Below are 16,515 nucleotides of genomic sequence, written 5' to 3' on the forward strand. Positions count from 1 at the left end.
TTGCCAGCCCCTAGGCAGACAGCAGGGCCGTGGGGCAGACAGGAGGGTCTGGCTGGTGTGAGGAGAAGTGCAGGCACAGGGCCAGATGCAGAAAGGAGAAGGGCAGGACGAGGGGCGAACACAGCACGGGTGAAGTAAGGAAAGAGCTGGACTGCAGTAAAATGAGTATGTGCATGTGAGTGTTGACTCGCCAGTTGCAAAAGCAGGTTATAGTGGGGCATAATAGGAAATTTTCACATGCTTTAAGGGTAGGCAAAAAACCTTTTGTTTCAGATTCCCTGGCACTCCAGCTACCATAGCACCTGGTAGCAGGCAAACCTGTTCCTTCCTTCCCTCTGTGCAGGGCGGCTTGTAGTAGCCATGGAATTTTTTCATTATAAAAGCAGAAGGATAGAGAAATTCTTCCCCACCATAGTGGCTTTCAGGTAGCCTGGCAAGCATCAGCCAGCTGGGCCAGGTGAGGAGGCAGCAGCATGGTGTGCTGTGGCGGGCTGAGGGCCACGTGGTGCACAGCTCCTTCCACATGTCCTGTGAGCCTGACCTGACCCAGACATGCTCCCGCAGACCTCACTTCTGCAGTATGTGGGGATCCAATAAATGCAGGATACAGATTTCTTCTGGATCTTAAGAGCAGCTGGGAGACACATGGAACATTTTTCGTAAGTGTCATTAAAAGGAAAAACACACAGAACAAGAGGACTGCATCACTTTTAGTGCACGCTTACTAGGATCCTTGCCCACTCATTGTTTTGACATCCTATTCAGATAATGACTGTAAAGTCCCAAGAGAGTCATACTCCGATACTTGCACTTCACTTGCAAATGGGTAGCTTTCTGCAGAAGTGAATGAGAGCTTCATCTACTATGACACAAATGCCCATGGAGATTACTTTGTGTATCTCCTGGGTAAGGCTTTGATGGTAAACCCTATTGTCTTTTCATTAACAGTGTGTTGTACTCTGTAATCCCAGGCCTCAAACTATGCTTCCTTCCTTATATGTACTGTGGTACTAAAGCATGTCCATACAACTTGTCACGCTTTCAGGCTATGATGCAATCTCTGAAGCACAGTGTGTATCTGAAGACATGGTCTCCAACGGAACTGATGAAAATGGATTCTTCCAAAACAGCGCCTTTGATCACTGCTTGACTCACATTCCTTCCATCTATACAGATACCTAAGAGCAGTGCTGACCTTGTTTCCTTTATTATAGCTATAACTGTGTATGTAATAACAAAGGTGTTGTGCAAGTACTTTTATTTAGTCTGTATCCCTATATGTGCTCATTTAAACAAACACCTCACATTTACCAAACCATTTTATACATGAATAGTCTGTATAAGATAATATTGGAACCTGTTCCTTTGCTGTGGCACTTTGAAATTCATGCTTTAAGGGAATGAGGAGCATTTCAAGCAGCTTGTTTTGTAAGTTCTGTCAGTAAAGTGTAAATGTAACTTATATAATAAACTTGTAAAGAAGGGGGTTTTTTCCTGAAAAGTATGTTTCAATTTGAGAATGTTGGTCCCTTTAATCAGTTTTCATTTAACTCATTGGTCAATTCTTCTCTTTTTTCTTTTTTTCTTTTTTTTTTTAACTGAAAGAATTTTTTTTTTAATCACAGACCTCATGTATATAAAGATCTTCATTTGCTCAGCTGGTTTTATATTTTCAGTTTTACAAGAAAGCATTAAAAACTGGAAACGAGTGTACTGTCATTTCTTAACATCATCGGTCTGTCTGATAAATCCTAATATTACATTCTTAAAATGCCTGAGAGTGATTTAAACAAAGCAAGGACATTTCAGTAACTGTGAAATTAAAGCAGCCCAAGTGTACATGAAGAAAACCAAGGGGCCTGCAGACTTTCAGTGAAAGCCTTCCTGCGTGGGGCAGCTCCACGGACTGGCTTCGCAGCACTGTGTGCCCACCAGCCCTGCACCATCTCTCAGCCTTCCTGCTGCCCCTGCTATGGTGGGTATATCAGTACATGAAGCCATCCCAGCAGCATTAAGGAAAATTAAATGGAGCTTGGTTGGCTTTTTGATTCCACAGGTAAATGTATGGCCTCGTCCCACGTGAGATCTGTGGCATGTTCACACTGCACAAACATTGAGTATGGGGCAGGTCACCCGACTTCTCCATTCAAAAGAGGGAGGGCTTTCCTCTACCCAAAGCACTTGTAATCAGTGGCTTCCAGAGGAACACAGGTCACCTGCAGTAGTTTGGTTCTCTGTCACTGTGGCCCTGGCCCCACTGGGCTGCATTTCCCAGCCTAGTAGCGATTCCTGGGCAGAAGCAGGCATCCTGCAAGGGGACAGGCGCTCCCAACGTGTGCCAATGCAGGCATGTTAGACGTGAGTTCCTGAAAATGTCCCAGCATGGTTTGGGACAACAATAAGGAAAAACTAACTAAAAAAAATAAAAATTTGTTCTCATTTGCAAATCATTGCTGCTTGGGCTTAACAAGGCATCCTAGGAGCGATGTATGGTTATCTGAAAGGCTTTATTCTGCCTAATACACAACCCTTCAAGCTCAGGAAATGCTGCTGCAGGTGGAGCCTGCTGTCCCAGAGGTGTGGGTGCAGCCTCACAGAGGAAAAAGAGAGCCTGGCAGTTTGGGTTAAATGAAGATGTGCCACATCCCTGGGAAGATACCTAAAGTTAGCATCAACTTTGCTCTTGTACTATAAATGGAAACAAATGACAATAAATGTCCTAGGTGGCCCTGGCAGTGTCCAGCTGTGACTGGCTGTGCCTCCTGCACCTGATGCCGGAGAGCTTGAGCTTGGCCACAGGACAGCACTCTCATGGAAAGGCTGAAGACATGTCCACACCAAGAAGAAACCCTTCCCACACTGCCATGTCTGCAGCAGCAGAGGTGCCACACCAGGACATGGCAGCCCAAGGAGGCTGTCCTGTGCCCATCCGAGACAGGGGGAGAACACCTGGAATGCTGCTGATGCCTGGAAGTTTTTCACTGTTGGGCAAGTCTTCACAGGCACCATTCACTAAAGGATGCTGAGATTGAGTATCAGCTGATGCCTGGCAAATACTCCTTCATTTACAGCTCAAAGTTACCCACCCTGGGATGAAACCACTCAGTGACTGAGGATAGTACTTTCTTTTTTTCCTCTCTTCTCCCTGTTACCAGAATCTGCTTGGCAGTGGCGTGCCTACACCATGCTGTCAAGGACCTTCCCTCACGCCAGGTATGCCAGTACCAAGCCCCATCTCTTCAGTTTTCAGGCCTGTAATCCAATTACCTGCTCCCCAGAAAACAGCCTAAAACAAGAAGTGGCTGCTGGAAGATTTCTTGCCTCCCCCCAAGGGACTGACAGAAAAATGTCAAGCACCTGGCTTCAGGAAAATAGCAAGTTACACAGGAAAAAAAAGATGCTAAATTCAGTGGCAGGTTAAGAAAATACCACATTTTGCATCTGCATAATCAAGAATCCACAGAGCAGGGCCCAAGCTGAATGGGGAGATTCTTTGGCAGCATTTGCAGAAGTGGCATTACTGGGTCCACAGGACCTTATGGTCACAAAGTTATACAACCACAATGAATATATATATTTTAAAGCACAATTTGGTGACAATGTGTGAACCCAGCCGCCAAAGTATCAGAGAAAACACAGTAGCAGCATAAACTGAGAGGTCTCCAGTGCCCCAGCCACTCAGGGTGTTTCCATGTGCTTTGCAGCCCCTAGCAGGGGATGCCGGCTGTAACTCTGGGAGAGTCTAGCTTTGGAAGACATCTTGTACGGAATCAGAAGGGTACGGTGAGGGTGTCCCAAGCTTGCAGATAACCCCTGAATGGCACCACTCATGGAGGATCAACACCCTGCCCTCTGCGAGGGTGTTATCCCCAGAGGCCAGTCAACAGCCTGTAGCAAATAGCTCCCTGCCTCTGTTGGGAACAGAAATGGAGTGGCAGAGAAACCCAGACAGGGCAGCAGGGGAAACTGCTGCAAAGGAAAGTGCTGTGGTGGCAGCTGAGAAAAGAGAGAAAAGAAACAAGAAAATGACACTGAAGGAGGGCGACCACTGTACAGTCACAGTAAAAGGCTTGTACCAAGCTGCCTAGAAACATGGGACACAGTTCAGGTCCAACACGGCACCTGGTGCCCCAGTCCAAGGACTCAGCACCCCAGGGGTCTGATCCTGCATGAGCATCAAGCACCGTGGTACCACCGTGCTTCTCCTCAGCCATGGCAGCCTCTGCAAACACAGGAAAACCCCTGGATGTCACACCATCACAGTGGCTCATGTAGCACTGCTCCGAGGCTGATCTGGGCTAACCACAAAGCCTACCTGGATGTATTTTCCTTGTTTCTCCAGGGCCTGGTTGCACCTTGTTAGCACACATGAAGGTGTCTCTGTATCCAATTTAGCTTTCTGTCCTCAAGAAATCTGAATGAAACTTAGACACTGAGGAAGTTTAACAGTCACTGGAGAACAAGGCGTATGGGTTATGTGACAGGCGCTCTCCCCCACCCCCTTTTATAAACGGTTCCTCAAGTTCTACAGCTCTCAAGGACACCCAGTCCCAGCTGCAAACCCGTTAATTGTGGCTGCCCTGCCTGTCCCAAGCAGTCCCTGGCAGCACTGACTCATCATTCCTCTCCTCAAATTAAAAAGTATAAAGGCTCCAAATTGTCCTTTAAGACCATGCACGTGGGTTTGCTTCTGATCATTCCCACGTTTGGCTTTCTCTCCTGTTGCTTAACTACTCCAATGCATCAGACTTTTTTTTTTTCTTTAATGTCAGACATAAGTGGCCTGAACTCTTTCCTAGAACTTTAAACAACCAGGTAGCTTAACAACTGCCAAGTATTAAAAACTCTAGAGCTTTTGAATGAGGACTTAGAAAAAAACATATCCAAAGCCCAACAAAGCTGTAATAGTTGCGACAAAAATCAAAATAATTCCTGTGCTTCAATCAGTTGGAGGCCTTAAAAGGAAATCATGCCTTAAAAACATGATTAATTTCATTTCCTAAAAATTAAAGAAATCCATCTAAAAATTACTTTTTTTTAAGTTAAAAATACAAACCAACCAAACCTTAACATATTTGATCAATTACAAAAATATTTATGTCACAACAACCAGGCTGTTCAAAACCACACAATGATTCACAAAGATCTGGGAAACTTAAAAACATAGCAGCTGGAGTGATGATTTAATTCCAGAATTTGTGTGAATCAGGTTTTCTGTAAATTAAAAGGATAGATTCAAAGAAGTGCAAAGGCACTTGTTTGAGTCTGTACAGTCTGGAAAGTTAACCATAATAAAACCATTAAAACACACAATAGCACAAGTTAATGGTTACTTGTGTGCTTGTGTAGTTCATTATTTCCTTTTATTACATGTAAGTAGGGAAGTATCTCATGTAAGCTTTTCCTAAAGACACAAAGAAACCTTTCAATGGAATTTATTGCTTGGCAAGTTTCTCGTTGTGGTGCTGTAAAAACCCAACCAACTAATACGTATAATAACTGGAGTAAGGCTTTATAATAGTAGAAAATTATTACCCTGTGGAATTAAAATGGAACTGCTGGTTCCAGTTGACTGTCAGATACTTTTTCAATCTAGGCAACAGAATTCAAATAATAAATTACAACACTACTTTATAAATAGCTACAAATTATTTCCTCAGTGAATGAAAGCCTCATTTACCCCTGTGTATGTACTCTGTGTGTATACAGGACACTTTGGGAACAACTGAAATAAGATGACCTTCAGTGGCTGATAAAGCTTGGAAAGAGAAAATTAATTTCAAGTTGACTCTGAAGCAGCTAAAGCATTTATTTGCGCTTTCCAGCAACTGGGATGCAAGCCAAGTATTAAAAAATAATATTATCATGCTCAAGCTTTTCATCATATAGAAAACCAAAATGCTTGTTCTGTTCCCATTTACTAGCTGCAGTACTTCACAAGCTAGAGAAGCAATTGTCCTTTCAGTGCTATAGAGGTGCCTTTGCAAGTAAGCAAATGAGATGTACACACGTGGCATATCATGACAAAATAACACTATTTTAATACCATAATACTGATGTGACAACATGACACAGGAATTTCCAAGACCAAAGCCTCAGGTCTGCAGTAAAAGTGGTTATAGCCTGTGGCAGGTATCAGATACACTCCCATGGAAAGAGTAGAGGGTGAGTATATTTTCAGATCATATTTTCTAGTTATGTACACACAAAGCAGCAGCGACAGCTGCTGCTTGTGGAAATGCTTCCCTACTTCTGAGATTGTTCTTCCAACTGGATACATTTTCTAAATGGTAAAAGTCCAAAAAACCAAATTCCAGAGCACATTAAGAACACAGATTTGATACTGCAATAGATGTCAGTTACGCAAGTAGTGCAAAAATACCCCAGTTCTTAAAACAACAAGCAAGTATGTGAAAATAAACAGTGACTGTAAATTGAATTTAAATTGCCTAAGAGTAAAAGATTTCAGTGTTTTTTGTTATGATCTGATTAAAACCTACACGAGTTTAGTTCAGTTCTCCAGTAATGTATTTGTATTAAAATAGAAGAGAAGCACAACAGAAGATGAAAATATAGCCAGCCTATATAATTTAATTCACTGACAGCAAAAAGCCATTGGAATATTCCCTCCTGAGATAAGCCCTTCTGAGATCTGCAGAGTTACACTAAAAGCTCCTCTCTACTTAAATTTCAAAGCAAACTGCAAACTCTCTTAAGTGATTTGGAAGTCCATGGCCCAGAGTCAGCAGAAAAAGAGCTGTACATGTCTAGATCGTCAAAGCATTGCAAGATTGCATGTCCTGGCTCCACAGGCTGTCAGCCACTCATAGCTGCAAAACCAGTCAAACTATAACAATTTAAAGTGTCTAAACCACAGAAAATCCCAATCTAGCTAAAGCCCTTACAAGACTGAGCTTTCTACCTGATTTCTACTGAGATGAAAAGAAATTTGTCGGCTCCTTTGGCAAAAAGGTTTTTGTAGTGGTGGTGAAGCCAGGAAAAAAAAAAAATCAAATAATTCTTTGAGCTATAACAGATTTTCTGTCCAGAACCAGTAACTCTCATTCAAAACCAAGTGACTCAGTTGACGTAGGGACGATACAGATACATGAGAGGGACACGTGGAGACACTGGCTAGGGTCTGGGCTAGCAAGGGAGTGCATTAAGCTGGTTTATTGGAGGATTAGACCCACTTTTCCATGCTTTCAGGATTCCTTTGTTTCAGAAGCACAGCATAACACCACCCATCCCAAGGGCAATGGCAACCAAGAGAGCCCCAGAGCAGCCCTTCCCCTCCCAGCACCCGAGTTCAGTATGTGGTTCAGACACCAGATTCAGGATTTTCCTCCTAAATAACTACGGGATAGCTTCATTTCACCCTACTCCGAGCATCCATGAGTTATGAAACCAGCACCCTGGCTTCTTCTCTGGCACTTGGAAAGATGCCTCCAAAGGGGGACTCAGCCTGTCCCAGGAAGGCATTGAGAAGCCACAATCTCCATTGATGGGCATCAACATTCAGACAACATAAATCCCTCCCAGCTCGTTTCCTGGAAAAAGGAAGGCTGAGCCTGTGGTGTGCCAGTGTCCTACATCCTTTCCTGAACAGGTGCCAGTGCTCCTCTCTGAAACAGAGCATGACCCCACACAGCAATCTGCATCACTTCTCTTAGCAAAACTGGGGACTACTGGTATCAAAAGAAATCCCTCTGAATCAGTTCACCCACTGAATTGCAGTGGGCTGAGGGACAGATTTTTTTAAAGGTGTCTGAACACCTAAAAATTTAAAAAGGGCATTAAGTGGGATTTTTCAGAACTGCCTTAATTGCTTTCATTTCATCTTCACAATTTTATTTCCTTCTAAAAATCCTCTTAGGTGCATTTGCATCTTTCGGCACATTCTGCCAATCTGGGCTGTATTGCATAATGAGCTTTCTTTCCTATCTCTTTGGGTTGAGAACCACACGTTTGCCTAAGGAATTCTCTGGGGAGCTGAAATCTGTTAGGATTATTAATATAGGCTGAGCTGGGAACAGGAATTGGAAACTGCCATGAAACCCATGTACAGAAAACAGTGATTCTAGTCATACAAGATACCTGATATAGTTGGCAGGAAGGCATAGCTAAACAAATACAGGTTTACATTTTACTATTTAAAGAATAAAATATTCAACTTGAGTTCTATTAACACCTGTCAGGACTTTGGTACATATTCAAATCCACATTTCTAATTTTACTGCTAAATAATCCCAAACTTGGCAGTTAGAAGGTAAAGTAAAATACCCAAGCTAAACATCTGAAGCAAATTGTAGCTCTCTGGAAGAACCCTTCTGCTGTATAAATGAAGGTCATATGTATAAATGATTAGAAGCTTAAGGAAATATGTCTTCTGCTTTTCTAAATTGATAACACACACATATTGTATTAATATTCCCACATCAATTATTGGACATGTTCCCTGCTGTAAGAAAAATTATAATTTTTTTTTTTTATAATCCCTTGGAATAATATTCTTACACTAGCACAATTAACCCTTGCCATGCAGAGGGAAAACAGTTTGAATTAATAAACTGCATCCCAGAAGAGCAGTGCATCAGTCCCTGGATGCACTGGGTGCACTCTGGTTTTGGGGGGATGATCAACAAGACACAAGAGTCCTCTCTTCCTTGGTGAGGAAGTGCCAGAGGTGACAAGTCCTGGTGGGGACGGGGCAGGGCGGAGCAACCCAACTATGTTGGCTTTGGCGTCACAGCCATGGCAGCTGCACTGATGACAAATGTAAGGGCTCTTGTTTTTTATTTGCAGCAAAATAAACCCAACAAGTGTTGGAGCAGACTCCCTAAACACTTGCTTTCTCTCCATAAGGGGCAACTCATGCTTGGCAGCAGGTGTGGGGCAAGGTCTCACCCCTGCAGTGTGGAGGACCCCCAGGTGCCCAGGCTTTTGTACCAGCAAGACACTGGATTCAGGACAGACTGCCCAGATCCTGCCATGGGACTCAACGCTGAAGTCAGGGGAGGGTCAAGGCAGCCGTCGCTAGAAACCGTCACCCCTTTGGCTGCCACTAAATCACACTTGCCAGAAAGAACTTAATCCTACACCTCATAAAAATACTTATAAAACACATTTTTTCCATTTTTTCCCTTTTCAAAGTGCACCAGATCTCACTAAATATCAAGTATTTTCCATAAATGTTCCCAGGCTAAAATACACCTGGAGCCATCTATAGGGTCTTCTTCATACCTCTGACTATTGCATACATGTATCCTATTATATACCCTGATCGCCCATGCATGGCTGGACACCGCCCGTTTCAAAGGGAGATGATCTTGGCACGGACATGAGAGAATCCAGCACTGGTGCTCCAAGCGAGAGGATGGCAGAAGAGTTACCAATTCATCACGGCTGATGCTGAGCACAGCAAGCGCAAAAATGACAACAGTATTTATCACTTCTGGCAGATTCCTTTATTTTCTGCTTTTTATTAGCTGACATAAAGTTAGGTTCTGTTTGTCAGAGACAAAAGTCATTAAAAGGAAGGGGGAAAAATCCAGGAAAATTATTTCTGTATTTTTATCAAGCATCAGAACTCTGTGACAGATCACAGCAATGTACAAATTGTAGTGCCAGTTTCCAGTTTTGCAAGATGGTAGCCACAAATGCCCTTGTGTTTTCTTGTCCCAGTGGATGGAGGTGTGTGCAGACTTACAGGAAAAGCTTCTGGAAATCACTTGCCTACTGAACACCACCTTCCCTGCACGTTTCCAGTTGATAGTCCTGGCCTTTTCTGATATTTCTCTTTTCTCACAAGAGGGAGCTCCGGCTCTGGAATAATGATATGAAAATGTTCTGCCCAGACCCACCTGCTCTGCTGCCTCTGAAGATACCCATCTCTTGTCCAAGGTCAGGCTTATAGGGCTCCTTTTGCAGTTAAAAATCCATCACTGAGAGCTTGAATCTCAATGTGAATTTCAATGATCAAAAAGATGCCATTGTCATAAACTTTTCCAGAAATTTTCCAAGCACATTTAAAGTTTTTTTAACAGTACCAGAAAGAGTAGTGACTGTCTATAATTTTTTTTCCCCCTCAAAAATCAGATGGGTGTTATGGCTGAGCAATGAAATCTAATGAAGGGCCAAGGCATTAGACAACACTACCATTAAGCCTTATAACGTCCATGATTAGTATTTTCCTGATGTGAAGACCTCCCAGCAAATCCCAGCTAAAGTAACATTTTGCACAGATTGTTTCATTAAACTCCCCTGTGTCGAGGTCCACTCCTGCCTCTTGCTCAGGCTCGTGTGCACCTCTGTGGCTGGGCACGTCTGATGCACGGGAACAAGGCCCCAGCGGGCGCAGCCACTGGTTTCCATCACAGCTGAGTGCAGGAAGAGGGAACAGCCCCGGTCCATGGGCAAGGTTAAATTGCACATGCAATCTTCATACACAGGACTGCTGCAAGTCTGCCTGCACTTGGACTGACAGCCATGGAGGGAGCTTTAAAAAAACAACACCCAGTTTCAAAGCAAAGATGTGAGCAACTACCATGGGTTTCAGTGGGAGATATTTGATGCTTCTGTGTATAGACGATTGTTCCACACCTTTGCTACATTGGTGCTTAGTGATGGTCTGCTACCTCCAATCTATATACACATATATATTATCCAAAGGACATAACTTCACACTTTATACTGTTGCTTTTTCTCCACACTTCTCTTAGTGCACCCTGCAAGACCAGCCAATTTTTCCTATGTGATTTTTCAGTCTGACCTGGTGTCACCAGAGCATCGCGTTACCACACCTTGGATTTCTGTGCTGATCGCAATATTAACAATATTAAGAAAAAAGTCCTATCCCAAAAGGATTCCTATTAGTAACACCTCTCCTACTCAGCTCTTAACCTTCCAGCACAACCCAGGTGGCCCCACACAGCTGCTGCACAGTTTGGGGGCTTAAAAATAAGTTATTGCCATAGTCAAAGGCAGAGAGTTTATGTCAGGAACACTTCAGCACCCAGAAAACTCTGTTGGTCTGAAATCCAAAATTGAGACTGCATGTCCTTGAGCTCCCTCTGCTGACCCCATGATTATTTACATCTACCTAAGTAGCAAATTGCTCTGCTATCACAGCAATGCCAATAGCACGTCCAGTAACCCAGACATGTATCCCCAGGGAGATACCGGGTGCGCAGGGCTCCTCTGGGGCAGGGAGCAGAGGAATGTGCCGGAGGCTCCTATTTTCCAGGGAAACCAACCCAGAGCGGGCCCTGCACATGGCCCAGGAAGGGCAAACACTCCTCATGCACCACAGGAGCAGGCAGCAGCGATGGGGAAACAGTTGTGCAGCCTGAGGCTTGGTGCCCTCCTGCAGAGTGCTCTGGATCAGGCCCCAGCAACTGGGCATGCCACAGGAACTGCCAGGCAAAGTGGCACATGTCCAGGCTGCAGAGGCAGATTGGTTCCCTCCGATTGACTCTAAACAGCATTTTTTTTCTTGAAAATTTATATCTGCAAGGATTTTCTGTGACCAGCAACCAAAAGAATTTCATATTTCTCTAAGCCTAAGGTTAAGAAGACATAAAGGCTGTGTGTCAGCTCTCCTGTGGGCTCAGCCACTTTTCAGTCCTGCATTTTATCTATTGCATACGAAACTAAGTTGGAGTAATTAAATGCAGTAAATATCTGTGACATAGTGTGAACAAAAATATAAAAAGATTAAAAGACGACTGTGGAAAGCTAGCGTGCTCCTCACATAATTAAAACAAGTTGTTCAAAGGCTGCTGCTTTCCTGCTAGCACAGAGGCTCCCGGCAGGTTTGCAAGCTGGAAACAACAGTCCTGCTCTGAGATGGCTCTGCCAGAGCCAGCAAGGGCACTTGGCAGTCATGCAGGGCAATATCTGGGTCCAGAGCAGCTTTCTACCTTGCCTTCTTTTGCATAACCCCAAGGAATTCTGCAGTCTCAGTCTGCCTCAGTTTCCATACATGTAAAACACATTATCATACTCACTCCCAATTTAGAAAATGCTGTTATATTAATGGATTAAGGGTCTAAAATTATCTCACTGCCTTCCTATTCAGTTTAGCTTTGTTTAATTAAGACTAGGATTAACTGTGAGAGGGAATGTGAATTTGGTGCTGGCTAAAGATTTCTTTCAGACAATGAGAAAAGTCTGTCTTTAAAAATATCTATTTTGCTCACAGCCTATTGCAAATACTGTATTTAATACAATATGGTTTTTGAAGTGCTATTAGCAACAGATAAAACCTTCATCCATGCAACAGATTCCAATAGTTAAACATCTGAGAAAATCCAGAAGACAGAATTTGCCATCTCTCTAAACTTAAGAATATAAAAACCACATGTCAACATCTAACTAAAAACTGTCAAATGTTGAACTTTTTGACAAAGTGGTTCTTTTAGTTATATCAAATCAAAGTATGTAAAAAAGGGTAGAGCTCACTTTGGAAAAAAAGTAAGTCCTGCAGCTCTTACTGAGTCACTTTTTTCCCCTCCCAATTTGAAATGTTAGGGAAAAGTTAAGCTGGCTGATTACACATGATGAAGCAGATACCTGAATTAAAGTCAGCTCTGAATTGACGTTCCAGTGTATTTTAGCCAGAAAAATTCCCTAACCAAGGGATTTTTTTGTTCATATCCCAGCACTTTGCAGCGATGCCCCGTCCTGTTTTTGCAACTCACATCACTGATCTGTGCTCGCTGTCCCCAGCGCTGTCTGTGCTCAGCACGTACCGACGCACAGCTGCTGCCCTTGGAACTGCAGGTCCAGGTAGATCAGCCATGCAAACTACACTTTTCTTTACTTAATGATGCAATGAAAATCAAAGGAAAACAGGGAAATTCAGACTTGCTTTGCTGCAAAATTTATTGTTTTCTAGTATGGCTGAAAGTACCTCAACCAATCTTTATTTAGGGATTATACTGGTAGAAACAACTGCTCACCAAACGTAATCAGTAAACTTTCCTGGCCACCTTTGTGGACTTTGTAAGTGGTAAGGCTTGTTGTGTTGGGTGTCCACTTTTTGCTTTTCCAGAGGTGGAAATTAATCTGGAGGCAGTATCAAAATAGAAAAAGCTGGTGGAGTTCAAGTACCACTTGACACACAGCTACCACTCTCTGCCATTAAAGCCACTGGTCTTCATTTTTCTAGCAAGAAGGAGAAAAGAGGCTGAAACGTGCAGGTAGGTGATGGATCTGCATCAGCTGGTCTTTTGCTTCCAGGACTAAATTTCTTTATGCTAATGTGCAGTTTCCCATCTTGTAAGCTGGCTCTGACTTGACTGCACAATGAGTAACAGGAGGCAGCGCCAAGCATTTCCCTTCCAACCACCATCCTGTGACAGCAGCAGTCAACATTTGCACTGGAATTCAGTATTACAGCAAGAATGGAAAAAACCTCGTCAGGGAACAAATTAGCCTAACTGAATAAATGTCCCTGATCTGCTTAATGCTCCAAAACAACACAACTTTCTCTCTGATCCTCTGCATACCCAGTCCTCCCATGATACTATGTTTTAAAATCAGCCCAAGTGGGACTCAGAAGTTTAGATGCTGATGTTTTTCCCTTGAACTGCTTTTCAGAAATTGGTGGAGCAGAGATGAGATCAAACACAGGGGCAAATTATTTTTAGCGAGGAAAGTAATTACGATTGTGAATGAACCTTACTGCACATGTGCACTTCTGTATTTATGTTCCTTTTTGTAGCATCTAAAAGTTATGCCTGGCACATGTATCTTAAAATTAAATGCCACATTATTTCTCCAACAGAAACCATAATGGTCTTTTGTAAATAATTTTATCTACTGTTCAGCATTTTACTAGTCTTGATATGTTATACTATAGCATTTATTGTTTTACAAGTGCTAGTGTTCTCTGGTGGTAAATGCTGTAAAAAACATAGAGACTTAAATAACTTTTTTCATCTACTGAATTTATAATAAACATGGGACTCAACAGACAGTTACTCAAGCTGTAAGCCATTTGGTTTGTGTCAGGGGAAATGCTGGTTAATCAGGACAGCCTGCTGTTCTGCACTGGCTAAACTAAGGAAAACATACACAAAGTTAAACATCTTTCACTCTATATATGGGATTTTACAGCTAATGCAACTTAGCAGATTGCCCAGCTCCCCCAAAAAACCCCAAATCTCCTAGCTGATCCTTTAGAAATCATGTCCCAGGAGAACAAGAACGACAAGCCTCGACAAAAGTGTTCCTAAGCTCCAGGGATTTGCTCCCAAAGTGTCTGCAAGCTGTTTGGAAGTCAAACTGGCTTTGCACCATCTCACACCAGCTTTGCCCATGGGGTTTGCCAGGACTCTGTGGGACAGTGCAATCTATTTCCCGTAGCCCAGGATGGCCCAGGTTGTGCAGCTCACAGCACTGCACGGAGCTCCTAGCACAAAAATACTGCTTACAGTCTGATGGAGGTGTATGTCACCACATTACAGCTCGATGTCAACAAAATAAGGTTTCACTTTTTCATGTACTTTTAAAGTTCTTAAATCCTAGGGTTTTTCCTTCTCTAAAAAGCAACAGATACTTATAATTTATAAACTGCAGGTACCTTCCCTGGTATTTTTGTATGCTGCTCACAGTCAGATGAGTTAAAACTGTTATTTCTTCTTTTATTTTCTTTCTAGTTTCTTATGGGTTTTTTGGGTGGGTTTTTTTTTTGTTTGTTTTTTGGTTTGTTTTTTTTTTTTTTTTTTTTTTTTTTTTCCTGCACTGGGAAGCCAGCTACAGGCTCCTATTATTGCTTCAGCTTTGGGTTATTTTTTGCCCTCAAGGTGTTGGTGGATTAAGCTGTAGATCAGCAGAAAATGTAGCTCTTTCAAGAGTTAACAGACCTTGGACTCTAAAAAATGCCATTTGGTAGGAGCATGAGTTTTCTTATTAACACTTTTAAGGTTCACTGTGCCAGAGGGACAGTGTCACAGCAAACAGAAACCACAGCTCACAGCCCATCTCTGCCAGCGTGGAGGATACCAGAAACATGGAGGCACCTGAACATCACACTGGGGGAGGCTTATTAACAACCAGAAAAACACATTTTAATTTTCGGAAGGTTTTTTTTCCCTACTGGATCTTGTCATTAATGCAGTTGGTGAGACATTTGCCTTGCTCAGGGACAAGGAACAGCAGCTCAGAGGAGGGCTCGTTCCCAAACCCAGGGCTCGGCACGCCAGGACAAGCATATCGGGGGGCTGGAGTTTGGATTGAGTGCCTGAGGCACAGCCTCAAGCAAGGATTCATTTTCAATTGGTTCTTTGAAAAAGCTTCATTTCTAGTCACTGTGCTGCCACAGGGGGATAAAACCCCCATCCTAGCAGCACATATTTGCTAACATTTCCTCAGCTTCCTTTCTGAAATAGAAACTGTCATTTTTGTATGATCTCTCCCAGTATTGTTAATGAATTACCAACACTGATGCAGTATCTGACTGGTTATGGTGCTCATTACTAAAGATTTCAGATCTGATTTTCAACTGCCTGCTTATGTTTATTTAATTAAAGTTATGGTTGATTTCAGGGTAATATTTGTTAAATGTTATTTTCCAGTTCACTTTTAGATATTTTGCTAATGGAAAACACATGACATTCATGGTGTGCACTACAGCTTTTGCTTATCCCATACAATATACTGTATTTACTTCATGTTAATTGTATTTAATATTCACATGACTCCTACTCAAAGCAGAAGCAGCATCTTGTAAGGCTAAACACTCTTAATGTGACTATGCCTCCTCCTTTACAGCAGTGGATTTGTGTGGGTTTGAGTGAAAAATGGGTAACGCTTGCAGAGATTGCTTTTCCCCATGTAAATTATTATTGTTAATTAAACCAATGATTATTAACATAATGAATATTTTAAAAATTTAAAAGCAGCTCTGCAGTACTTCCCCATTGGCCCTGGAGGGATTTTGGCACTCTCCTGATGCCATGGGCAGGAGCTGCAGGCCAGTGGTCCCAGGAACATTCGGCAATGTCCACTTTGCTGGTTGTGGACAGAAGCCAGTCTGCAAGGTAGCTCCCCAGTGTTGTGCAGCTGCATGCACTTCTGATATCTCACTTTTCTCACTCACTAAACATTCAGTAAGGGAAAGACACAGTGACACATCAAAACACTGTGCGAGAATAGCTGTAATATTTGTCTAATGATTTAAACAACTGTGATATTAGAAGTTTTCTTTTTTAAATAATTTCTCTAGATGTGTACACACACTCTCTAGGATCACTCTACCCATCACTTTGGATTACCTTGTCATGGCTTTAAACACCCACTTAAAAAGAACAGTTAAAGTCAGTAACACCATTCAAAATAACAAGATCTGCAAAACAGGTAACTGTAATGAAGCCACAACATTCCTTTCAGAATCCACCTCCCCTTTGCAAATACTAGCTTTGCAGGGGCAGAAAAACTAGCATCTCACATACCTCACTGTACCTGTCCTCTAGTATATTAATCCTTGCTTCTTGCACAGCTTTGCGCTAA

General features: G+C 42.6%; 1 protein-coding gene across 1 annotated transcript in view; it reads left to right on the forward strand.

Moving 5' to 3' along the window:
- Positions 1 to 1,182, forward strand: part of GLIS1 (GLIS family zinc finger 1) — a 106,244-nt gene extending 105,062 nt beyond the window's left edge. The window contains exon 9 of the mRNA XM_010079913.1: positions 1,046 to 1,182. Within this exon, the coding sequence (XP_010078215.1) occupies positions 1,046 to 1,182 (137 nt within the window). The remainder of the gene's footprint in view (positions 1 to 1,045) is intronic.
- Positions 1,183 to 16,515: the final 15,333 nt, after the last annotated feature.

Source organism: Pterocles gutturalis, unplaced genomic scaffold, assembly GCF_000699245.1.
Source record: "Pterocles gutturalis isolate BGI_N339 unplaced genomic scaffold, ASM69924v1 scaffold27229, whole genome shotgun sequence".
Taxonomy (NCBI): domain Eukaryota; kingdom Metazoa; phylum Chordata; class Aves; order Pterocliformes; family Pteroclidae; genus Pterocles; species Pterocles gutturalis.